The sequence below is a fragment of the Eschrichtius robustus genome, chromosome 5 (assembly GCF_028021215.1).
Source record: "Eschrichtius robustus isolate mEscRob2 chromosome 5, mEscRob2.pri, whole genome shotgun sequence".
In the NCBI taxonomy this organism is placed as follows: domain Eukaryota; kingdom Metazoa; phylum Chordata; class Mammalia; order Artiodactyla; family Eschrichtiidae; genus Eschrichtius; species Eschrichtius robustus.
In genome coordinates this window covers 78,926,574-78,954,206 of record NC_090828.1, presented here as the reverse complement: position 1 = coordinate 78,954,206, position 27,633 = coordinate 78,926,574, and the positions used below count along the sequence as shown (strand labels likewise).

The 27,633-nt window shown below is 35.6% G+C and overlaps 1 protein-coding gene across 2 annotated transcripts in view; it reads right to left on the bottom strand.

The window, feature by feature from the left end:
* Window positions 1-1,120: 1,120 nt before the first annotated feature.
* The window catches only part of STAM2 (signal transducing adaptor molecule 2), a 58,014-nt gene continuing 31,501 nt past the window's right edge, over window positions 1,121-27,633 (bottom strand). The window contains exons 5-14 of one of the 2 annotated variants that reach the window (XM_068545115.1): window positions 26,710-26,856; window positions 24,752-24,821; window positions 24,029-24,215; window positions 20,668-20,762; window positions 18,558-18,637; window positions 18,336-18,423; window positions 17,291-17,345; window positions 13,279-13,432; window positions 10,542-10,711; window positions 1,121-3,662 (exon numbers count right to left, since the gene is read on the bottom strand). In XM_068545115.1, the coding sequence (XP_068401216.1) occupies window positions 3,431-3,662; window positions 10,542-10,711; window positions 13,279-13,432; window positions 17,291-17,345; window positions 18,336-18,423; window positions 18,558-18,637; window positions 20,668-20,762; window positions 24,029-24,215; window positions 24,752-24,821; window positions 26,710-26,856 (1,278 nt within the window). In that variant the 3' untranslated portion in view covers window positions 1,121-3,430. Of the gene's footprint in view, window positions 3,663-10,541; window positions 10,712-13,278; window positions 13,433-17,290; window positions 17,346-18,335; window positions 18,424-18,557; window positions 18,641-20,667; window positions 20,763-24,028; window positions 24,216-24,751; window positions 24,822-26,709; window positions 26,857-27,633 lie in introns of both variants that reach the window. The other variant, XM_068545114.1, reaches the window with a different exon arrangement.

The following is a 27,633-nucleotide window of genomic DNA, read 5'->3' as shown; positions in this document are numbered from 1 at the left end:
AGCCAAAAATAAATAAATAAAATAAAATTTTTTAAAAAAATCTTTAACCGTCAAACAAAAATCAAATTAACAAAAAATCAAATCCCTAGAATTGAGTCCTCCCTTTACCAACTAAAACTGATGTAAGTAAATAAGAAAAAAAAATTTTTTTAATTAATTAATTAATTTGTGGCTGTGTTGGGTCTTTGTTTCTGTGCGAGGGCTTTCTCTAGTTGCAGCAAGCGGGGGCCATTCTTCATCACGGTGCGCGGGCCTCTCACTATCGCGGCCTCTCTTGTTGCGGAGCACAGGCTCCAGACGCGCAGACTCAGTAATTGTGGCTCACGGGCCTAGTCGCTCCGTGGCATGTGGGATCTTCCCAGACCAGGGCTCAAACCCATGTCCCCTGCATTGGCAGGCAGATTCTCAACCACTGCGCCACCAGGGAAGCCCCAAAAATGCCTTTTGACAGAAACAAAGCATGACAGATTGGTGCTATATTATTTACAATTTATTATTTACAAAAATAACTTCAGCTTTCTCATCATAATGACAATTCAATAAATCCTCTCCTAGAAGTCAGGGGCCTTGACACTTACAATTTTTACTAAGAAAAACTTGCTTTTTAAATCTTTAAGCCATAATTTTTTTTAACATCTAATAATCAATTTTTTAAAAATTGAAACTATAACTTATCTTCAAAAATTCACAGTGAAATTTGTTACATAGTCAAGTATCAACTCCTAGGTGATAAATATTATAATTATTTAATGTTCAGGTAATTTTATAAACAAATTACCAAATTACAAGACAATATTGATAGACCGTACATTTTTCAAACTATAAGAACATATCCTACTTTATATAGTTTAACATCCAGGGGAAATTTTTCCTACATTAGTGAAAATTAATTTTATTATAAATTTTCAGGAATTCTTTCTAATGTACCAAGATACAATATGAAAAAGCAGAAGTTATTTTTATTTTTTATATAAACCTATGAACCTAATGTAGAAATCTGATGTTAGACAATTCCTTTGGCAGAAAACATTTAATTATAAACAGGTCTTAAATACAATCCATAAGATCACGAAAAAGAAAGAAAAATAACAACCCTGTATTTATTAACACCAAAAATATCATCTCAGTACACAGATTTAATAACGTTTTTATACTATCAACAACCTGCAACACAAAATTCATTACCGTATGGCAAAAATAATTTTTAATTTAAAAGGGAGAAGAAACTTCTGGATGTATAAAATTTCACAGATGAATGCCAATATACACTATATACATGTTGCATGTTATATCATTACAAAACTACATTAGGTGAACTTAAATGGCAGATCCCGATTTAGTGGGTGTGCAGTATTTATTCTACTTCAAAGACTTACACAGAATTAAGCTTTTACAACTCAGATCACAATTATACATGAATTATTTACACAAACATTAAAATAACTTTATTAAATATTGTTTGGGGGGAAAAATAAGATTTTCCATATATATGCAAACATTAATTATTATCAAGAGCAGCTTTGTAAATGTTTTTTATGTTTTGTTTTCTTTAAAGAATAGAAGATTCATTTCCAAAAAAGTAAGGTGCCATTTTAGAATTTTTTATAAGTATATAATTTAATTCACATAGAAGGAAAATACTGGATAAAAAACAGAACAGAGACATGAAAGGTTAAGTTTCTTTCCAGTTACTTGTACCTGAAATAAGACAATGACAGAAACTGGGCTTTCAAATACTGCTTGTTTTTCCCTTTACATGTAGACCAAGTAGTATACATAAGACTATTTTGTTCTAATATACAGTTTCTTTGAAAAAGGAACATACTTATAATCAAATTTCTGTAACTACATAAATGACAAAAATTTCCAGAGTACTGTCTTCAAATGGATTCTTGGTAGAAAGATTAAGGGCTTTCTTTAAAAAACAATATAGAGATCTTGCTTCCATGCAAATTAACGTTTTTTTTTTTGGTGGCTTCTGGGATCTTAGTTCCCCGAACCAGGGATCGAACCCGGGCCCCAGCAGTGAAAGTGCCGAGTCCTAACCACTGGACCACCAGAGAATTCCCACAAGTTAACTTTTTAAAAACAAAACTTATGTCCACTGTTTTCCCCCAGTCTAAATACCATGTATCTGTAAGCATATGTATTTGCATGTTGTGTTATCTAAAAAGTTGGCAGATGATGCAATAGTGTGCAAATTTTTAGGAAAGAAAACAATCCTTATTGGTTTACTACCTAACTCCTAAAGTATGTGGAATCTATTAGCACTATAAACTCACTTAAAACATAGGCTTCAGGAAAACTGTCTTGATGGCTTCCCTATAAAGCCATTGCCTGTTATTATTCCACAGGCTCAGGATTACTTTTGAAAGGAATGGCCAAAATTTTCAACAGTCTGGCATACCAGTGGTACTCAAATCATCTCTTTAAAAGAACAACACATCAATAAAATCATACATCATCCACACTTGGTATATATATCACATCAAATTATTAGGAATGTCTCATAGCTCAGATTCACATATACTCTGTAAAAAGGAAATGCAGCATCTCTGCACACCACACTACAGGAAAGCAAAACAAAACAAACAAAAAACCTGACCATACCTTCATTAGAGAATGGCCAAAATCACTTGAAAAGGTCATTAGTGGCAATTCTAAATGCCAAGGACCCTTGTAGGAAAAGAAATGGTTTTTTTCCAGGGAATGGAAATGTTTTGTGGGGCACTCCTCAGCCCACTTGTTGGCATGATTGGGAGACTGGCTAAATGCTTTATCACACAACTGCATTTACATCGTCTTCACTGATAATAACAGAAAACATTTTTGTTCCTCCCAAAGTGCTCTTGCTTCTGTAGACAATTATATGCTAATTATTACTCAACACACCACTGAGAGCACAACTGACAGTACTGCAAACACAACTACAATTTAAGAAGCCAAAGGAAATATGTAGGGAAGCTAAATGCATACACAAAAACATGTTCGCCTTTTAAAATAATGATGGGTGGGAAACTCTGAAAAAAAAAATACGCAGACAAAAAGTACTTAAAGGTTTCAGTGCTCTCCCAATTATGATATTTTAGGGGTAACTGGTGGTTTCTTTATATGCTCCTATCTCATGTTGTTTAGTGTCATAAGGCTACTTACTGGTTGTCCAGACTTGTGTAGAGAGATTTGAAAGTAAGAAAAAACTAACTGGAAGCAACTTGAAGCTGCCTCTCATCAAAAATTTGCCCTCAAATAAGTTGGGACTGAAAAAACCTTTTATGGCCTATTAGAGTAAAATACGTTTCTGTGCTTTATTTATTCATGGGCCTTTTGAGCTGAGAAAAAATTTTTTTCTTCTTTTAATATTTTCAGATTACAATCACAAGGGTCGAGTAGTACACTTAGGAAGGCTTTCAAGAAAATGCTTGGTCTGTTTTTAAAGGAGAGGCTGCTGCTGAGGGTAATCTGTTTGCTGCTGTGCAACTGAATGAGCTGGAGCTGCCACCACAAAGCCTGCCGACCGTGGCAAACTGGAAGTAGTGCTCTGGTGAGATGACAGATCCACAGACATCCCCATTTGCTGCGTGTAAGCAGCTGCACCAGTAGCTGACTGAAGGTGAGAGTTCTGATTCATGTAAGTAGGATTGGAAACAGTGTCTTGTCCAGCGCTACAAACAAAATTTTAAAAAGAAAACCATATTTACTTTGCATTATCTAAGTTACGGTCAGAGATCAATCATCATGATAAAATAAAAATGTCTTTTCCATCTCTTTAAGTTTATATACCTCTACTATTCCGATTATGATTTAACTACTCCAGCTATCCAATACTGTTAATGTAATTTTTATATTTGGGAAGAAGAAAGTACTCAAAAAGAAATAAAATATAGGATTATAAGGCCTATCTAATTCTCTTTTCTCCAAAATCTCTCACGGAAAACATTTAGAAATCTTTTGAGGAGACGCAGATTGTTTCTGATGCTGGTGTCCTTGGCCAGCTGCAATGAGAACAAAACCCTGGCTCAAGTACACCCTCGGCCCATTTTCTCCCTTCCCTCTTCTCTCGATCAGCACAGAGGAGACCACTATTCCTCACCCACTCTTTATACTTTCCTTTGGTAGGGCACTTTCAAAGCTGCCCCGGATAGCTTAACCTGAATCCCTACATAAAAATAATAAAGGCAGGGAGAACATGTAATCCACATAGGGTCCTGAATCTACCCTCAAAATAGTCCTGACCTATAGTTTACTTATTGACACTATACAAAAACAAAACAAAACCCCCAAAACCCCACTAAGTTGAAAAGTCACACCAAATTGCAGGACTTCCATTTGTTCCTGTAATTACTATAGCGTATCTTTTAAAAGATATATAATTTTTAAATACACTGCTTCAATATAGGAGGATTAATGTCTACACTCATCCAGTTTTTCTCTCTGTAATTCCTACTGTCACCCAGGATAACAAAATTTTTACATTTTAACTTAATCAAACACCAATACCAATAGATGTATTTAACTTCCAGATAATATCTAAAATTTATACACATGGAATTTAAGAGTGGGAAGAGTTAGATAGCCTCAACCACCAGAGGGCAGACAGCAGAAGCAAGAAAAACTATAATCCTGCAGCCTGTGGAACAAAAACCACATTCACAGAAAGACAGACAAGATGAAAAGGCAGAGGGCTACATACCAGATGAAGGAACAAGATAAAACCCCAGAAAAACAACTAAATAAAGTGGAGATAGGCAACCTTCCAGAAAAAGAATTCAGAATAATGATAGTGAAGATGATCCAGGGCCTCGGAATAAGAATGGAGGCAAAGATCGAGAAGATGCAAGAAATGTTTAACAAAGACGTAGAAGAATTAAAGAAAAAACAAACAGAGATGAACAATACAATAACTGAAATGAAAACTACACTAGAAGGAATCAACAGCAGAATAACTGAGGCAGAAGAACGGATAAATGACCTGGAAGACAGAATGGTGGAATTCACTGCTGCGGAACAGGCTAAAGAAAAAAGAATGAAAATAAATGAAGACAGCCTAAGAGACCTCTGGGACAACATTAAACGCAACAACATTCACATTATAGGGGTCCCAGAAGGAGAAGAGAGAGAGAAAGGACCAGAGAAAATATGTGAACAGATTATACTAGAAAACTTCCCTACATGGGAAAGGAAATAGCCACCCAAGTCCAGGAAGCACAGCAAGTCCCATACAGGATAAACCCAAGGAGAAACACGCAGAGACACATAGTAATCAAATTGGCAAAAACTAAAGACAAAGAAAAATTATTGAAAGCAGCAAGGGAAAAACGACAAATAACATACAAGGGAATCCCATAAGGTTAACAGCTGATTTCTCAGCAGAAGCTCTACAAGCCAGAAGGGAGTGGCATGATATACTTAAAGTGATGAAAGGGAAGAACCTACAACCAAGATTACTCTACCCAGCAAGGATCTCATTCAGATTCGACGGAGAAATCAAAAGCTTTACAGACAAGCAAAAGCTAAGAGAATTCAGCACCACCAAACCAGCTCTACAACAAATGCTAAAGGAACTTCTCTAAGTGGGAAACACAAGAGAAGAAAAGGACCTACAAAATCAAACCCAAAACAATTAAGAAAATGGTCATAGGAACATACATATCGATAATTACCTTAAACGTGAATGGATTATTAAATGCTCCAACCAAAAGACACAGGCTTGCTGAATGGATACAAAGACAAGACCCATATATATGCTGTCTACAAGAGACCCACTTCAGACCTAGGGACACATACAGACTGAAAGTGAGGGGATGGAAAAAGATATTCCATGCAAATGGAAATCAAAAGAAAGCTGGAGTAGCTATACTCATATCAGATAAAATAGACTTTAAAATAAAGAATGTTACAAGAGACAAGGAAGGACACTACATAATGATCAAGGGATCAATCCAAGAAGAAAATATAACAATTATAAATATGTATGCACCCAACATAGGAGCACCTCAATACATAAGGCAACTGCTAACAGCTATAAAAGAGGAAATCGACAGTAACACAATAATAGTGGGGGACTTGAACACCTCACTTACACCAATGGACAGATCATCCAAAATGAAAATAAATAAGGAAACAGAAGCTTTAAATGACACAATAGACCAGATAGATTTAATTGATATTTATAGGACATTCCATCCAAAAACAGCAGATTACACTTTCTTCTCAAGTGTGCATGGAACATTCTCCAGGATAGATCACATCTTGGGTCACAAATCAAGCCTCAGTAAATTTAAGAAAATCGAAATCATATCAAGCATCTTTTCTGACCACAACGCTATGAGATTAGAAATCAATTACAGGGAAAAAAACGTTAAAGACACAAACACATGGAGGCTAAACAATACGTTACTAAACAACCAAGAGATCACTGAAGAAATCAAAGAGGCAATCAAAAAATACCTAGAGACAAATGACAATGAACACACGATGATCCAAAACCTATGGGATGCAGCAAAAGCAGTTCTAAGAGGAAGTTTATAGCTATACAAGCCTACCTAAAGAAACAAGAAAAATCTCAAGTAAACAATCTAACCTTACACCTAAAGGAACTAGAGAAAGAAGAACAAACAAAACCCAAAGTTAGCAGAAGGAAAGAAATCATAAAGATCAGAGCGGAAATAAATGAAATAGAAACAAAGAAAACAATAGCAAAGATCAATAAAACTAAAAGCTGGTTCTTTGAGAAGATAAACAAAATTGATAAGCCATTAGCCAGACTCATCAAGAAAAAGAGGGAGAGGACTCAAATCAATAAAATTAGAAATGAAAAAGGAGAAGTTACAACAGACACCGCAGAAATACAAAACATCCTAAGAGACTACTACAAGCAACTCTATGCCAGTAAAATGGACAACCTGGAAGAAATGGACAAATTCTTAGAAAGGTATAAACTTCCAAGACTGAACCAGGAAGAAACAGAAAATATGAACAGACCAATCACAAGTAATGAAATTGAAACTGTGATTAAAAATCTTCCAACAAACAAAAGTCCAGGACCAGATGGCTTCACAGGTGAATTCTAGGACCAGATGGCCTCACAGGTGAATTCTATCAAACATTTAGAGAAGAGCTAACACCCATCCTTCTCAAACTCTTCCAAAAAATTGCAGAGGAAGGAACACTCCCAAACTCATTCTATGAGGCCACCATCACCCTGATACCAAAACCAGACAAAGATACTACAAAAAAAGAAAATTACAGACCAATATCACTGATGAATATAGATGCAAAAATCCTCCACAAAATACTGGCAAACAGAATCCAACAATACATTAAAAGGATCATATACCACGATCAGGTGGGATTTATCCCAGGGATGCAAGGATTCTTCAATATACACAAATCAATCAATGTGATACACCATATTAACAAATTGAAGAATAAAAACCATATGATCATCTCAATAGATGCAGAAAAAGCTTTTGACAAAATTCAACACCCATTTCTGATAAAAACTCTCCAGAAAGTGGGCATAGAGGGAACTTTCCTCAACATAATAAAGGCCATATACGACAAACCCACAGCAAACATCATTCTCAATGGTGAAAAACTGGAAGCATTTCCTCTAAGATCAGGAACGAGACAAGGATGTCCACTCTCACCACTATTATTCAACATAGTTTTGGAAGTCCTAGCCACGGCAATCAGAGAAGAAAAAGAAATAAAAGGAATACAAATTGGAATAGAAGAAGTAAAACCATCACTGTTTGCAGATGACATGATACTATACATAGAGAATCCTAAAAATGCCACCAGAAAACTACTAGAGGTAATCAATGAATTTGGTAAAGTTGCAGGATACAAAATTAATGCACAGAAATCTCTTGCATTCCTGTAAACCAATGATGAAAAATCTGAAAGAGAAATTATGGAAACACTCCCATTTACCATTGCAACAAAAAGAATAAAATATCTAGGAATAAACCTACCTAGGGAGACAAAAGACCTGTATGCAGAAAACTGTAAGACACTGATGAAAGAAATTAAAGATGATACCAACAGGTGGAGAGATATACCATGTTCTTGCATTGGAAGAATCAATATTGTGCAAAAGACTATACTACCCAAAGCAATCTACAGATTCAATGCAATCCCTATCAAATTACCAATGCCATTTTTTACGGAATGAGAACAAATCATCTTAAAATTTGTATGGAGACACAAAAGACCCCGAATAGCCAAAGCAGTCTTGAGGGAAAAAAACGGAGCTGGAGGAATCAGACTCCCTGACTTCAGACTATACTACAAAGCTACAGTAATCAAGACAATATGGTACTGGCACAAAAACAGAAACATAGATCAGTGGAACAGGATAGAAAGCCCGGAGATAAACCCACGCACCTATGGTCAACTAATCTATGACAAAGGAGGCAAAGATATACAATGGAGAAAAGACAGTCTCTTCAATAAGTGGTGCTGGGAAAACTGGACAGCTACATGCAAAAGAATGAAATTAGAACACTCTCTAACACCATACACAAAAATAAACTCAAAATGGATTCGAGACCTAAATGTAAGACAGGACACTATAAAACTCTTAGTGGAAAACATAGGAAGAACACTCTTTGACATCAATCACAGCAAGATCTTTTTTGATCCACCTCCTAGAGTAATGGAAATAAAAACAAAAATAAACAAATGGGACCTAATGAAACTTCAAAGCTTTTGCACAGCAAAGGAAACCATAAACAAGACGAAAAGACAACCCTCAGAATGGGAGAAAATATTTGCAAATGAATTAACGGACAAAGGATTAATCTCCAAAATATATAAACAGCTCATTCAGCTCAATATTAAAGAAACAAACAACCCAATCCAAAAATGGGCAGAAGACCTAAATAGACATTTCTCCAAAGAAGACATACAGATGGCCAAGAAGCACATGAAAAGATGCTCAACATCACTAATTATCAGAGAAATGCAAATCAAAACTACAATGAGGTATCACCTCACACCAGTTAGAATGGGCATCATCAGAAAATCTACAAACACCAAATGCTGGAGAGGGTGTGGAGAAAAGGGAAGCCTCTTGCACTGTTGGTGGGAATGTAAATTGATACAGCCACTATGGAGAACAGTATGGAGGTTCCTTAAAAAACTAAAAATAGAGCTACCATATGATCCAGCAATCCCACTACTGGGCGTATACCCAGAGAAAACCATAATTCAAAAAGACACATGCACTCCAATGTTCATTGCAGCACTATTTACAATAGCCAGGTCATGGAAGCAACCTAAATGCCCATCGACAGACGAATGGTTAAAGAAGTTGTGGTACATATATACAATGGAATATTACTCAGCCATAAAAAGGAACGAAATTGAGTCATTTGTTGAGACGTGGATAGATCTAGAGACTGTCATACAGAGTGAAGTAAGTCAGAAAGAGAAAAACAAATATCGTATATTAACGCATGTATGTGGAACCTAGAAAAATGGTACAGATGAGCTGGTTTGCAGGGCAGAAGTTGAGACACAGATGTAGAGAACAGACATATGGACACCAAGGGGGGAAAACTCCGGTGGGGTGGGGATGGTGGTGTGCTGAATTAGGCGATTGGGATTGACATGTATACACTGATGTGTATAAAATTGATGACTAACAAGAACCTGCAGTATAAAAAAACCAAACAAACAAAACTACTAATACTAAACTTTCACTGGGTTATTTGTATGGAAATATGTTAATATAAATGTTTCAGACATTACATGAAATTTCTAAAAACCTTATATGTTCTGGTATAATGTTATAAGTCATAATTCTAGTTATTACTTTAAAATGTATATCTCAGAAATAAAAAAAAAAGATTAACTATGAGTTGAACCTGGATGATGGATACAGAAGAGTTCATTATACTGCTATTTTTGTTTATATTTTATTGTTTTTATTGTTTTCTATAATAAAATGTTTTTAAAAATTAAAAAAAAAAGAAAAGAGTGGGAAGAGACCTTACAAATCATTACACATGACTGTACTGAATAAACATTTTGTGTGGTTAAGCAAAGTTAACAGAAGACAAGATTTAAACATGTTTTTCAGAATAGAAGTTAGTATGAAAAATCAGACTACAAATTCCACAGCTCAAACACTTCTTTTTAAGAGTCAGAGTAACAAAATTTTCTGATTTTTAGGAGTACCTGCTCCTAAAATATGTCTGGGACTACTTTACTAGGCTGCTTAGAGCACCGTGCTAAGTATACCCTTACAGGACCGAAGTACAGGCTTGGGTCCTGTAAGGGACAGTTAGCTTTATTTTGTCCTGGGGACCCAGACTATAAGCCAGGTCTAGGCACCATCTCAGTATGGGTAGCAAAGCTAAGACAGCACCATTCCGATTTCATGGGATCTTGAATGGGCAGTTCTACAACTTCATCTCAATAGCAAAAGAGGGCACTATAATTATAAAGAGAAGGGTCTAATTATTCTCATTCTGAAAATCTGTGAAAATTTAATGCATATAATTACAAAATTAACACAGCTCCCAAACACTTACCTTAAATACGGAGTTGGGGCAGGCTGTGTTGTCACTGAGGAATTCACATTTGGAGGCATCGATCTCAGTGGACCGATTTGATCTGGTCCTAGGCTGTAGCTTTGGGCAACCGTGACTTGGTGAATACTTTGACCCATATAGTTTGCACCATGTGGTTGAACTGGATATGTCTATTAACCAAAGAGAAAAGTTGACTCACTGATCTCCCAAACAACTACCTAGCAATACATTTAAAACTTTAAAAGACTTAAATGAAATAAAATGTTATACTTCTTTGGGAAGCAATCTGATTCTACCAGTCTATCCACCCTAGTATAAAAAGCAGAGCGCTTCCAAATCACAGTGCCAAATCTATGGAAATTTATGATTTACTTGTTCTTTTATTTTGCAGGGGGTTGAAAGGAAGGGAGGTGGTGTACTTTTAAGGAGCACGTTGGAATCCACCCAGGTTGCCTATTACTAAGTACATGTCTTGCTGAAGAGCCACAGAAAACTATATACTCCCTTGAAGGGCAGCACAGTATCACTTCAAGTTACCATCAGAGAGATGACCTTCTTCACCCCCATCTCAGGGTGACTTATTCAATTTCTTAAGAATGAAACTTAAAAGAGTAAGTTGAAGAATAAATGGTATCAAGGCAGAGTGCAGGCCCTCTCTGCCAATGCCTCCTTCATCCTGCCTGCAGGACAGATAGGACAAAAGGAAAGAAGAACTATGGGTAAAGGAGATGTACTCTTAAGAAATAGCAAAATGGTCTAAGTCTCTGTGAATATTTATATGTGCCCTACTTAATTTCCAGGGTAACATACAGGATCTACCACCTGCTTACCAAATACAGCATCAAAACAATGCACGTTTAATAAATATCAATCGTTCCAGTTTTAAACTGAGCTCATTTTTAAAATTAATTTTTATTGGAGTATAGTTGCTTTACAATGTTGTATTAGTTTCTGCTGTACAGCAAAGTGAATCAGTTATACATATACATATATCTACCCGTTTTTAGATTCTATTCCCATGTAGGTCATTACAGAGTATTAAGTAGAGTTCCCTGTGCTATACAGTAGGTTCTTATTAGTTATCTATTTTATATATAGTAGCATGTATACGTCAATCCCTATCTCCCAGTTTATCCCTCCCCCCCCACCCTTTCCCCCTTGGTAACCATGAGTTTTAAACTAAGCTATTTTTAAAGCAAAGACCAATGACATGAAAATTTAGAATGCTAGAAATGCCAAATCAACTATGACATTAATAAGTACTATCATATTACCTCCTTAGCAGACACATAACAGCCCACTTACCACAGGCTGAGATGGTGGGAGTGGACCTCTTCTGCAGGTTAGGATTCCTGAGTGGCCTTCACAGATGCAGCTAATGGTGTGTTACGCTAACTTTTTTTAGTACGAACTTTTTTTTTCAAATTAGAATAGGAACTTTGAATATTTCAAATGCTATTATGCACGAACAGTACAGATAGCATCATGTGAAGAATCAAACTAGACAGAAAGCTAGCTTTTTAAAGAAATGAGTTATGCTTAGCAAAACACAGGTTGTAAATAGTATGCAACTAAACAGAAAAACCTGACATAGGAATAATAAATAGCCCTTTACAGACACACAAAGAAGTAAATACAACATACAGTCCCATAACACAATAGCGCAAACATTTCTTTTTGTTCCATGTTCATAGCAGGAGCAGATAACTCTTTGAAAACAGAAGCAATATTGAATAAACTCCAGCTGTCTTTTGCACCCAGAAATTCTTTCTATTCTCATATGTAATGATTCTCATCATTTTCAAAAGTTCAGGGCATGGCATATTTGATAAATGCATCTTGTCTGATGTGAGTTACCACAGTAACTATTCTTTTTTTTACTTAACAATTATGTTGTGTGAAGTCATCTAGATTATGCATCCATATTCTATCTTTTCTCCTTGGTGTCTCCTTCACACACTCCTTTACATACCAGTTTTCGTAAATTAACATGAAATTTGTTCATCCAAACTCATTCTGAATTCAACCACTAACTGGCTGAAATTTCAAAAAGGTTTCAGAATACTGGATACTGATAAATATAAATATCCAGTTCAGCTGGGAAACACAGAAAAGGTGTAAAGTTCTGGAAAAGATGGTGTTCATGAATGGCTCATGGAACCTGCATCTATATGCCTGCATCATATATGTTATGCATGCACAATTTAAGTTGTGCATCTAAGAAAATATAAAGCATGATCTGAGAACAAAATGAGTTCTTTAATGAAGACTTTTAATAATCACGTAAGTCAAAGAAATCTTAACAGAAATTTAAAAGAAACATTAAATTTTGCTTGCTGAGCAACAGGAACAGCATCAGTACCTCATCTGTAGAACTTCTGACATGCCAGGCACTGTCCTAAATCAAAGGATTTATACTTTATACTTACAAAAAGGTTTTACACTTACATAAAGGATTTATACTTTATATTTACAAAAGCTCATGAAGAACAGAACTCCCCTCATATATTTAATGGTCTCTTCATTATGTTATAAATGAACTAAAATGTATTTGTGAAATATCAGTGTCTAATTGTCCTGGTGAACACTAATTGTTTAGCCAACATTTTTTGACAAAGATGAATTTTATAATGTTATTCATGGACCACAGAAATTTTAATACTATGCTTTAAAGCTTTCTTTTTTTTAAATTGAAAACTTTTCTTAAATTTTGAAAAATGTTCTCAAAAATGCTCACCTGCATTGGAACTCCAGCTGATGAAGGTGGGTAATGTGCTGGATGATGGATCTTTGAATAGACTGAATATACTGGTGCTTCATTCATCAACTTGTTATATAGTTCCAGAGCTTCCAAGACTTTTACATTCAATTCAGACAATTCTGAATGCTTCCTAACATAGAAGGGAAGCACTTTAATACTCTTCAAAGTTTTTAAGCACTTTAAGCATATTTTTAATTTTTAGCAACATAAATTATTTTTAAAAATTTACCACATTTTCTACTCATATTTTAAAAGGTTCCTTATATATATGAAAGTATATTCAAAAAGGGAAAATGGGAGGAGGAATTATTTAATTCATGTAATGTCTAGGCTGATATGCCTTCATAATATTAGGGGAACTCCTTTCCACACCTCATAAAATGCAATCAATTCATAATTTTGGTGCTAGGAGAATGTTGTTTCTTATGTTACAGGTCTCTGTTGGAAATTCAATTACAAAGAAGAGTAATTTCTAAATTTAGGAAGAGTCCAAGCCTTAATTAAAAATCTTAGTAGAAGAAAGTCCTCAGGCAAGGCCCAGAGCCTGCTATGAAATACAGTATGACTGAGATAAAAGCACATTCACAAACAAAATCACACACATTTTCATTTGCTCATACTCATGAAAGGATCAACTAAAACAAAAAAACAAAAAAAAGAATAACTATCCTTGAAAATGCAAATGAAAACAATATAACGAACTAGTCTCTACTGCTTGTTTGCTGGTTTCTTCCGAAAAAGTGAGTGAAACCAGGTCCAAATAAGAACATTTTCAAATTTGCATCTTTAAATCTGCCCAAGGAACTCCAAAGCAAATCCTTTTGACTCGGTACAGTTTTGCCTGTTACCCTGGGAGTAATAAAGAACTCCCTTTGCAACTGACAAGTTCATAAAAGTTGAAGGGCCACTTTATCTGGCCTAAAGCACCCACAAGTCTGTTTATTAAATGTAGCTTTTTAAAATATGTACACAGAGAGACTCGAGAGACAAGAGGCAAACGCAGGCAGCCAGACACAGGGCTCCCAAATACATGACCTGGACTGAGTCCTATCAGGACTTGTCACCTTTCCTCTATCAGAGACTGTTATGTCTGAAACAAACATAAAGTGCTGTTTCCTCTCTTGCATGTGTGACTGTATAAAGGAGGTCAAACTCTATTTTCAGAAATACCAGTTATAAGTCACACAGGAAGCTTCAGAAATTAGTGTCCATGCTAACAAATTTGTGACTAAGAAGTAACCATAGGCAATTGGTCCACATAACCCAGTATACTGATGAACACCAGGAGAACATAGAAGGGCAGGATGACTGAGCACATTTGAGATCACCTTCCAGGATTTGAGACATAATACCAAAGAAACAATAAATTTTTACTAAACTGTGCCCAACACTATCCTGGGACAGAGAAATTAGGCAGAAGGTGTGGTCCTCTCCTTCAGAAAGACTGCAACTTACTAGGGAGACAAGGCTAAGTACCTGAAAAATAGCAAATGATGTAAGATAGCATATATTTGAATGCAAAATTAAATGAAATAGGTAGGGAACAGAAGAGTTTAGAGGAGGGGATTAATTTGACTGAAAATGCTTTAGGGAGAAGCTGGGACTTAAGTTGGCACCTGAGGAAGGATGGAGAGGCCAAGCAAAAAAAGGAAGACTAAGTCAGGTCAGTGGGACACTGTGAATTAAGGCAAGTGAAAGGAACGAGAAGGGTACACGAGGGAAGAATGAAAAGGGCAATTTGATTAAGGTGGTAGAAAACGGTTTTCGGAAGGTAGTAGGAAAGAACGTTAGAACAGCCTGGAACATAGTTAAGTTCAAGCTATGGATCTCTCTTCAATAACTCTATGTACACGTTTTTTTGGTCAATTTATATTGTTTACACAATATAATTTCCTAGTGTGATAAATGCTACAAAATTTCATTCTGTACAATGACAGACAGACATGAAATGTAAAATTTTAAATTCTGACAGTAAAGTTGTTTTTCTTTTAAGGAAAAACAAACTGACAATGATCCATTCAAGGGAAGAAGCAATATTTTATTCATCTCTGAATGTTTGACAAAGGTAAATAGTCAATAACAATTTTTTGCAGAACAGTAAGCATTTTCCAGAACAGGAGATGCATCTGCAGTTAGTGGGCACGGAATGGAAAATGCCAGCTGGCCTATTCAGGAACTGAAATTGAAGAGAGAACTGGTTAACAGGTGAGCTTTCACTCAAAAAATTAACTCATATCAGAAAATATCACTCTATTTTTAATTGTTCTAGACCTTTTTCTCTGAAGATATTCTTTTTTATCAACAAAAATAAAATTATACTGTCATATCTTCGGTTTTTTTTCATTATATAGCATGACATCTTTCCATGCCAATAGATATTTATCAATGGTAATGCTTTTTATTGTAGAATGTAAGGATGTAGAAGTTTTTTAAACCAATCTCACATTGAAAGACATTTTAGGGCTTCCCCGGTGGCGCAGTGGTTAAGAATCTACCTCCAATGCAGGGGATACAGGTTCGAGCCCGGGTCCTGGAAGATCCCACATGCCGCAGAGCAACTAAGCCCCTGTGCCACAACTACTGAGCCTGCGCTCTACAGCCCGTGAGCCACAACTACTGAAGCCCGCGCGCCTAGAGCCTGTGCTCTGCAACAAGAGAAGCCACCGCAATGAGAAGCCTGCACACTGCAATGAAGAGTAGCCCCAGCTCGCTGCAACTAGAGAAAGCCCGCGCGCAGCAACAAAGACCCAATGCAGCCGAAAATAAATAAATAAATAAATAAAAATTAAGGGAGAAAAGAAAAGATATTTTAGTTACTTTCAAGTTTGTTATAAATAATACTGTGAAGAACACTCTAAGAGCTAAATCTTTGCATATATCCCTATGTATTTAGTATTGCTGGGTTAAAAGATATAGACTATGTTTAGGCTCCAGAAAGGTTTATAATAATTGCACCCCTAGCCACACCTAAGATAATACTATTTTTCTTTTTAATCTTTCCCATTTGATTATTCACTGACCATTAACATGCCTTCAATGAAACCAAAGTAACAGATGTATAGGTAGATATTCAATGCTTTCTCCAAAATAAGACCAATAAAATGTGATGAAACTGCTACCATCATTTCATTTACTGCGACAGGGATTTATTTTTCATTTCTGTAGAAAATACAACAAATTTACAAAAAAAAAGTCCCAGGGAACAACGATTATAATCTTCAGTGACGAGAAAAAATCTTGCTGCTACTACTCTTCTCTGGTAAAGGCAGATAAGAAGTAAAGTAGTTCCTGTTCTTGTTGTGCTGTTTTGTACACAAGTTCAGTAAACACAAAGGGAGGATGGTAGAACACTAAAGCCTTCTCCCTTGTCTGCCATTCACTATGGCTGCCCCCTCTGACTTCAGATAGAAAGCTCTGAGGAATAAGAGAAGGAGCAAAACTAAGTTAAAAGCTCAAAACCCTGACAGTCTGTCTTTCAGTGCTACTATTTCTAAGGAAGTGTAAAACTAGATGGGATAATGAAATTAAAAGGACAAAAGAGATACAGAAATACAAGGAACAAAAATGAGAACAGAAGGTATATACACTGGATTTAGAGTCACACACATATAGGAAATTTCATTTGAAAGTTTTACAAATACTACTTCTCATTATATAACAAAACAATGCTTGCCTAAGATCCCTATTCTCATTTTTGTGCTTTATTCTTCACGACTCATTATCTCTCAACTCCAGCCCAAGTAGGAAAAGGAAGACTGGCACTGTAAGAGCTGGAGTCTATCACTCTGCATGTAATATACTGCCATGAAAAAAACTGCACCAAAATCAAAAGTACCATTCTGCTATTAGTTTGTAAGAATTTTGGAAACTGAGAAACAATTTCAAAAGATTGGAACAGTTCAACAAAAACTCCCTAGCTTAAAGTTCTGCCAAAAACAAGTAAACTTAGGAAAACTATATTTGTTATTTCCTGCATGAAGAATCTCACCTATCAATCTCTTCAAGTTTTTCATCTATCATTGGACCCATCTGTTGGCAGATATCTGTAAATACAAAAATATTTTAAAATCTTGAAAGTAAAAATCAGTTTAAGTCAATTTCAACAATTTTGAACAACAGAGCACCAATATGCAACACCATGCAAAATACAAAGAGAATTAAGCTTATGCTAGAGAAGGGACTATAAAAGACCAAATTTAATACTATTCAGCACCAACATTAATATCATGTGACCAAGGCAAAGTCAAAATCAGAACAGAAATCCCACCATGTTCTCTGGAAGTACTAAGTTTGCAGACTGAAATTTGGAGTTACCTCAAAAATCTTAAAAATACCTAGAAAACTATTATTAGCTAAAGTAAAAGGAATTTGAGTCACAGTGTGTAAAATATGTAATTATGTAGAGATTAGATATGAACATTTTTCATTTATTTAAGCCATTTCAAAATAAAACATTTCATATATCTCCAAATGTAAACATTGATACAATAGTACAATATTCTATATTCATAACCAGGCTTTCTTCCATAAAAAAATTTAATAACATTTATCCATTTATCACAGAGATTTTTCTCCCAATGGATTAAAAAAGGCATAAAGACATTTGTTTTAATTGTTTCAGAATTCTTAGAGACTAAAAAGACACATCAGCATGCATCAAATAACTGCATTACAAAGTTAACACAGATCATGTATAATTTTGACATTTAAAATTATGACACAAGAGAATTAAAAGAGGAGTAAGAATTTCTAACATTTTGACTCAATTAATATGCTGTTATTTCTAATTCTGTCCTTTTTTGGACTGCAAATTTCACTAGTGATATTACAGAAAAGCAAAGACTTCTTCACTGGACAGGATAGGCAGTTTTATAGCAACATCTTCTAAGTAATATGTTTACTCATTTACTACACCAGTCTATTTCCCACCAGAGATTTCTAAACTCTGGAAGCAACCCAAGGCAGAAGAAATTTAAGACATTATAAATAGCTAAAACATTAAATGACATTAATCACTAATATTCACTTAGTACCTTCTAAGTCCAAGAGGTCTTGGGAGTCTGGTTTTGAATCTGTTGGATCTATACTCTGCAGTACCTGCAGGGCTCTATCCATCTTATCCTAAAAAAGTAATAGGACACTTTACAAAGAGTTTTAATTTCAATGAGAATAAAAATTACTCTTTCCAAGCATTCTCAAGGATAACACATTTTAAGTCTCGACAGTTTAACCATTAAACAAAAGAAGGATCCTACCTCATCTATATAAACAGGCTCAGGCTCTGACTTCTTAATTTCCTCCTCTTCATCATCAATTACATTCAATTTGTCCACAGCTGCTATGGAAACAAAGTAAACTTTAAGTTCCTTAGTATTTACTTTGGTATTTTAGTCATTAATTTATAAGTAGCCTGTGATTATCCATAAGAAAATGGAAACCCTTTAAATAATCACATTTCATAATCAATATACATTATTACGTACGTTCACTCATTCATGCCACAACCATTTATTTAGCCCTTACTACGTGCCAGGCATTGTTCTAGGCATTGGAAATACACCAGCGAATAAAGCAGACAAGAATCCCTGCCCTGATGGAACTTACATTCTAGAGGAACAAGTAAGCAATATTCATGGGAACTGTCATTACAGGCACTTTCCTGAAAACTGAGTGTTATCACTAGGGTGAATATATATATATAAGAGAGTAGACAGAGTATTATCTAGTTAGCTAATTTCAGAGTTAAATCTATGAACTCCTTCTACACTCTTTCCTTGCTATAAAAAATTATTTTCTATATGTACAAAAAATAGACTTGATTTCAACCTAACTTTGATAACGGTTAAAGCGACACAAAACAAAAACTTTTCATAGGAAAAAGAAGGCTGAAAAATAACTTACAAACATACATATACAAAAAACTATTTAAGTGCTCACTGGAGTACTGCTATAATGTACTATATTTTAATAAAGTAAATTTTAGTAAAAAAATTATAATCAAAATTTATATAACCAAAGAACTTTTAAGTCCCAACAGTTATTTCAAATATTTGGCTAACTTTCAAATACGCCCTAAGAAGGAGAGCTCAACATAACATGAGGACTTACTGAAAACCCCAAATATTTTTTCCTTTTAAAACTGCAGCTCAATCTCTCTAGCCTATGCCAAGGGGAAATCACCATAGTATAGGATTCCCTGGTCTGTCAAGTTATTAAAACTAGTGTCTCCAATTTTCATACCTACTTAGAGAGTCAGACTAGAGGAATAAAAAGTATAAATAGTGGCAGAGCACTCAGTATTCATCTCTCTCAACTTCATTTTAATTGAATGCATCACCCTACCCATACAAAGATGATGTTAAACACAGTAAAGAGAGCTTTCAATTTAAGTTCTTTCTCTAGAACTATAAACATTAGAAGCAGTATGTCCAGCAGTGAGTCAGTTAGTACAAGTACATTCTAATGGCAGACTGGCTGACTTTAGTATCCTGGCTGTAACCTACTAGCCACATAACCTCAGCATCAGTTTCCTTATCTGTAAAATGAGGTAACAAAAGTACCTACTCACAGACTTATGAACATTAAACGAAATAGTGCAAGCAAAAGATTTGGCGGAACACCTGACAAATGAGTGCTTAAACACCACTGAGCAATTCTATTTTTGATCCTCACCATCATTAGTATTAGCATCAGCTATTCTTTACACTCAGCTCCTCCCAACTCCCTGCCTGCCTAACAAATGGAAGCTTTCTCTGTATGGTTGGCAGCAGCTGAGGGGTACGGTCTATGGCTACAAAACTGAGTGAAGTTCAGAAGATCTGAACTAGGGACCTACTGTCTTGATTACATGACTTTGTTATTGTTCTGAGTTCGCTAGGATCAAATCAAGGCGAGGAAAAGTCTAAAACTTAGGCGTACTCCTAACCCCTGTAATCACACTCAGCGCTTGTCAACCAGTTCTCCCAACCACCACCCCACCCCCTGCCCGCTTTGATACTGTGCTTCAGTGATGAATAAAACAAATATTTTTTTGTACTGAACAAACACATACTGCCTCTTAAACCATAATTACATTGATTTAAATATTTACATGGTGAGGCACAGCTTATTTTATGCCTTAAATGTACCTCCGTACATTAGCTCTCAAAGGATTTAAAATATAGTGATAAGGAAATAACTCTTGGAATTGACCTGGGATAAGTTAACGCCTTAATTTGGTAAGGAGTAGGTTAAACTGTATTGCTTATAAATAAATGATTTAAAACAAGAGTTAAATGCCAATCTACTTTATACTTCAAACTGAACCACAAAATTCAAGTTAAAAAAAACTTCAATAGGTTTAACCTTCCCTCAGACTTAACTTACCTGCCTCAGGTTCTATGTTTAAATTAGTTGTTACAAAATTAGATGGGAAGAGTCCTATTCCTCTGTGATTTTCTCCTTTCCACCAATTGGCATCACTGAAAATACAGTAGAAAAATGTCACTTGTTACTCTACATTTCAGTACACTAATGTCAAGAATAATTAAGATAAAAATTAAATTTAGCCTACTTTGAAAATACCAGCTCAAATCCCACTATATTTAAATGCAGTTCTTCTTAAACTTAATAGGAACTATAAAAAAACACAAATAAAATAAACATCCATACTCCCATACTTAAATTTAGAACCAATCAGCAATTGGTCGTATTTGATTCTGGGCCTTATAAAAAACCAAAACATTATAAATAACACTGAAGTTTCCTTTATCAACATCCCCAAGTCCCAAACTCACATCCATCCTTCATACCACCACTATCAAGTTGGTATGTCACCTTCCTTCAAGTGTATTTTTTATTCTTTTACTATATCTATATAGTAAACTCTATAGATATAAATATCTATATAGTAAACTCTATAGATATAAATATCTATATAGTAAACTCTATAGATATCAATATCTATATATCTATAGATATCTATATACCTATAGATATCTATAGCCAGCTCTACAGATATAAATGCTAGTCATTATAGATCTTTAAAATTTTATGTCAATACTTTCAGCTCTTGCTTATTCCTTTTAAAGATCCATCACACAAACATGGCATAGTTGATTTATCCATCCCCATACAGGTGGACATTTAGGTTATTTCCAGTCTTTCACCCTTATGAAAATTGGGGCCATAATCATTCTAGATTTTAGGGTGCACATGCAACAATTCTCTAGCTTATTCACAGACATGGACTTGCAGGGCCACAGAACACATTAGTAGTATTGCCAAATGTTCCCTAAAGTGGTTGTGGCAATTCACCATCCTCCTTTCCCTCAGCAGTGTGTGAGAATGTCATTTCTCCTCATGCGTGTTAACTGTCCAATCAACACATGATGTCACACAGGAGAAATCATCTCTCACTGCTGTGCTCATCTGTACTTCTGAGCATCCAAAATGCCTCTTCTGTAAACTGCTCGTTCATACCTTCTGTCCACTTTTCGTTTCCCACTGGGTCACTTGTCTCTTTTCATGGATATGTAGGAGTTCTGTACGTATTCTGAATAGCATTTGTTTGTCTGCATTATGCAAATACCTTCTCTCAAACTGTCACTGTCTTTTAACATATGCTTACGGTTTTCTTTTATTGCATGTTGTTTTCTGTTTCTATAATCAAATTTAGCAACCTTTTATGGTTTACACTTTTTAATTTTTTAAAATTTTTTAAAATATTCATTTATCTGGTTGTGCTGGGTCTTAGTTGCAGCAGGTGGGCTCCTTTAGTTGTGACACATGGGCTCCTCAGTTGTGGCAGGTGGGCTCCTTAGTTGTGGCATATGAACTCTTAGTTGCGGCATGCATGTGGGATCTAGTTCCCTGACCAGGGGTCGAACCCCTGTATCGGGAGCGTGGAGTCTTATCCACTGCACCACCAGGGAAATCCCTATACTTTTTTTTAAAAAGAAATCTTTCTCTATCCTTTAACTCCTATTCTCCTATATACTTGTTTAATAGTTTCAGGTTTTCCTTTATATCCCTCTCCCACGTTTAGGTCTTTAATTTATTTGGAATGAAATTTTATGTACTGTGTGAAGCTGAATCAAATTTTATTTATACTGCATAAAAAACCATTCATCCCAGCAAAATTTACTTAATAGTACACCAATTTTTCTACTGATTTATGATAGCCTATCTTTCAAACAGCAAGCTGCTATCTGTTCATGAGCCTAATTTTGGATTCCATCCTGTTGCAACAGTCTATGTATTTATTTACTACAGCTTGTTAATATGCCTTGATACTTGGCAGGGAAAGTACCTTCTCTATGTTACTGTATACCTTCACATTTCCATATTAATGTTAAAATTAAAATGTTTTCAAGTTCTCTAAAAAAAAGTCTTATTGGGCTTTTAATTGGAAATGCACTGTTTATGCATTAACATTGGAAAAATTAAATCTTTAAAATATTAAGGTTTCTTCACCATAAACATGGTATCTCTCTCCATTTATATTTACATAAATATATTACATATATTTATATTCCTTTGTATCTTTCAAAGAATTTTATAATTTTTTCCATAAAGTCCTTATGTACCTTTGTTAGGTTTATTTATTCCTCGATCATTTATAATTTTTGTGACTACTGAGAATGACATTTTTTTCTACTACGTTTTCTAAATAGTTGTGATTAAAGCATACCACTGATTTTTGTATACTGAGCTTATATCCAACAACATGATGAACTCTTTCTTATCAGTTTTAATGGTTTGATCATTGATTCTCTTGGACCTTGTATATGGACAACCACAGAATCTGGAAATGATAATTTTGTCTATTCCTTTCCAAACACCTGAAATAGACCCCCTGGGTATAAGCCTTCTTTCCTAGATGCTTGTACCAGGTGTGATTCTGCTTTTTTCTGGACCCCAACGTTACCTCTTATGGCATTCACAATCTGCATCCCACCTAATTACCTCTAACTTTAACTCCCTTACTTTATTCTAGGTTTTATGAAGAAAAGAACTGTGCCCTCATTCACTTTTTTATTATAAACAAGGTTTATTTACATAACATTTTCTCAATAAATATTTACTGTAGCAAAGTAAAATGATTTTGTGTATCTACCCATTTAAAAATATACTAATGTATCCTTACTAAGTTATTTATAATGGATACCAAATACATTTGCAATCTCTCTTCATAGCAACAAGCTATTAGGTCTCACTCTTGCTAAATTTCATCAACTTCTTTTAAAAGCAAAGTAAGATAGACTTAGGCCCAATACAGACAGATCTATTCTTTATTACAACTTTAAGTGATAGAGAAATTGCGAGGGAGAGGCAGTAGCAGACTAAGAATTGCGGAGGAGCTGAGTACAGTTTTTGGTTGCACTGATCAAAGGTAATATAGCTATATCTCTTCCTAAAGTTTTTTTTTGCCAGTAATTTTAGTATATACAACTCCTAACATAAATGCATTCAGATGACTGAATATTTCTGTTTCCCAATTGTGATAATAAACAATATTATTTAATACATTTTTAATCCAAGATCTAAAGAATACTTTATTACCAAATTTAACAAAAGAATAAGAAACTCACACTACCCAGTCTAATTTGAGAAAAAAATAACTAAGGTAGAAAAGGTTCTAGTATGATTTAAATACACCAAAGTCAAAAGCTGAATATCCAGCATTCTAAATTAAGGGTATTATACTTAATAACTTCAAAATATTCTAGAAATATTTAAAACATACCTGTCATCCAAAACAATAATAATTTCACCATGTTTAAAGGTGAGTTCATTGTCCTCAACAGCTTCAAAATCATATAAAGCTCTCACTTTCCTTGCAACTTTATTATTTGACTGAATTTCTGCAGATGGATATAAGGATTTTGTTTCTGTGTGCTGCTGCTTCTGCTCTTGCAATGATAATTCAATAGCTAGTTTGAAAAATTAACATGCAAAAAACAAGACAGCCAGAATTAATTCTGATTTTTTAAAACTTTAATAAGAAATATTACATAATGTGCTATTTAATAAGAATAAATCAAGCGAATATTTTATTTGTCCAGTTAAATGCTAAACAATTAGCTTTTGTGGGGGCAGGAAGGGGAGAGGGGACAGGGCAGAGAACCATGACATTTTTTAAAATAAGTTTTTGCTCATTCCTTATTATCACAGTCTGTCATATACAGCAGCTATTATTTTTACAGCAAACAGATTGTGACATTATAATATGGGTAGCTTTCCATATAGGACAAGTCATGAACATATTTCTATGCTTGACTCATAACTCTGGCATTAAAGAAAAGGTGAAATGTAATCTCGTCAAAGGTAGGACATTAAATACATGTTACTGACAACGATTATGAGTTCAATTAATCTTATATCACGTCAACTGTTTCTCTTACTTTTCAGACTCCACTAGTTTTTAGATTAGCAACACTAAATTACACGTGCTTGATCCCTTCTTTACCTTTAGCTATATCTTCATCTTCTTTGTTTTTGTTCGATGATGTACCATTCTTGGCAGCAACTGAGACAGTCTGTAATGTATGAGTAAAATGAACACAACTACCTTTTCAAGGAAAACACAAGTTCTATGATTACTTGCTCATGCTAATTTAAAAAAAAAACTGATGTAACTAATGAGTCCACTTAAAAGTGAAGGTCTGGGCTTCCCTGGTGGCGCAGTGGTTGGGAGTCTGCCTGCTAGTGCGGGGGACGTGGGTTCGGGCCCTGGTCTGGGAGGATCCCACATGCTGCGGAGCGGCTGGGCCCGTGGGCCACGACTGCTGGGCCTGCGCGTCTGGAGCCTGTGCTCCGCAGCGGGAGAGGCCGCGGTGGTGGGAGGCCTGCGCACCGCGATGAAGAGTGGCCCCCGCTTGCTGCGGCTTGCGGGGGGGCCCTAGCACAGAGGCGAGGACCCAGCGTAGCAATCAATCAATCAATAAAATAAATAAGTCTTAAAAAAAAAAAAAAAAAAGTGAAGGTCTTTGTGATAATTTTAAGTAGTTGTTTTCAAGCACTAAAACAGAACATCAGAATTTTCAAGAAAACATTAAAAAATCACAAAGGGCACGAACTGGCTTACATTTTGCATAAATCTTAGTATCTGACACAGAACCTGGCATACAGAAAGTACTTAAATATGAATCTTTCCTGATTGCACTTCCTGATCTCAGTGGTCCCAGGTCTCTCATTCAGTGAGAGGTGCTACACCGCTAGAGGCGCAGGGCTACGCGAGCAGGAGAAGCAAGAAGCCACGATAATGACTGAAGAGAAGAGGAGGGAGGCTGCGGACAACAGGTGCAGCTCTAGGCATACACGTTAAGCCCCCTTTTACTACTCATTGTGTTTGAATGGTGGTGGTTCTTCAGGCATAGCAGAGGACTAAGGAAGGCCATGGTTAAACTTAAAGGCATGAAAGACAGAGATGTCCAGGATTCTGAACCATCAACCAGTTCTTTAACACAGATTTTTGAGAATGACCTGCAGAAAGGACAGAGCAGGAAAATGCTAGCCTTTTATTACTTATAAGGTTTTTATCTCAAAATTCTACCTTGAACCCTTAGGCCTGGTCAGCTATAAAGGTTCTTTTTGTGTCTTCAGTCTACAGTCCAAAATTTAAAAAAAATATACAGTACTTCTCTTAGTCTCTTTGCCTAGCCCACATCCTGGAAAACAAAAGGCACAGAGAGCAAAAGCCAAGACACGGTGTTTTTCTCCCACAGACTAAAATAAACAACCTACTCTGTGACTCATCATCCCTGCTTCCACCCCTGTCCTACTAAAGCTACCCCCTACATCCCCAAATAAATTTCTCAACTTACAGTTCACCCCATCTTATATGTAAACTACACCATTCACTCCAGGCATATTCACTCTTCAACAAACAGGTCTTGAGCTTTCTCAAGTCCATGAACTGGTTCATGTCATTCCTTCCTTGATGACCTCTTTACTCCACTCTACATATTGAAATACATTCTAGCCTAAAAATTCTACTCTTCACCTTCTTCACCATCCCAATCTGTAGTTAACCTCTCCCTCCTGGCATCTAGCTTGTGTATCCCTCATCCATATTTGTCACTTATAATTAGTTATTTTTCACATGTATATAGTTACCCTCCAAATTGACTATAAATTTCTTGAACATAAGGGCTCTCTCACACATCTATGCCTTTTGCATGACTCTACATTCAGAGCAGCATTAAACAGATTATTTATGGATGACTCACTTCTCAAAGTTCTCATTTGTAGAAGTAATTCACTTGACAATTACAATGTCTACTCAATATAAGGCACTACGCTAGATAGATTCACGTAGAGTGCAGGTGAGCAACGATGACTAAGATAAACCTTGCCCAGCTTTTACCCAAGGTATATACCTTCAAAATACTATAGGGTCAACCATGAGTCTGAATGATCTCTTACCTGAGAACCTGCTGAAGGAAAAGTAATTCCTTCTTCTTTCATAGATTTAATAGTTGCAGATATCAGACTAAACTGAGGGTCCTTCTGAAATTCTTCTGACCACTCCACCATTAAAGATTTCAGTTTTTCACATACTTTAGGATGAGCCTTTTAAAGAAAAGGCAAAGAAAAAAAATTGTTAAAATAAGTACTTGAATTATTTAACAAAGAGAATTACCACCAAAATTCTCTAATTTTATGAACATCAACAAAATCTAGCAATCCTTAGCCTAAATGAGCACTTGATAAATGCTTATTTACATTTTAATATATAGTTGTTTCTTGGAAAATTACCCTTTTTGAACATCAATGTTTATGTCTTATACAATGACAATGAATCTATTATATTCAGAGGTTATTTCTTTTATGTTTTCTTAATATTCTCAATATTAGATTAAGCTTTTTATATCAACTAAACTAAAATTCTGATATTTTTGCCACTAATAGCATGAGAATTGTGCTTCAGAGCTTCTAACAGAAATAAATTAATAACAACCCCATCAAGAAGACCCTCTCCGGGCTTCCCTGGTGGCGCAGTGGTTGAGAATCTGCCTGCCAATGCAGGGGACACAGGCTCGAGCCCTGGTCTGGGAAGATCCCACATGCCGCGGAGCGACTAGGCCCGTGAGCCACAACTACTGAGCCTGCGCGTCTGGAGCCTGTGCTCCGCAACAAGAGAGGCCAAGACAGTGAGAGGCCCGCGCACCGCGATGAAGAGTGGCCCCCACTCGCCGCAACTAGAGAAAGCCCTCACACAGAAACGAAGACCCAACACAGCCACAAATAAATAAATAAATAAATAAATAAAAAATTTAAAAAAAAAAAAAAAAAAAAAAAAAAAAAAAGAAGACCCTCTCCACCCTGCTCTAAAATAAAGGGCCCCTT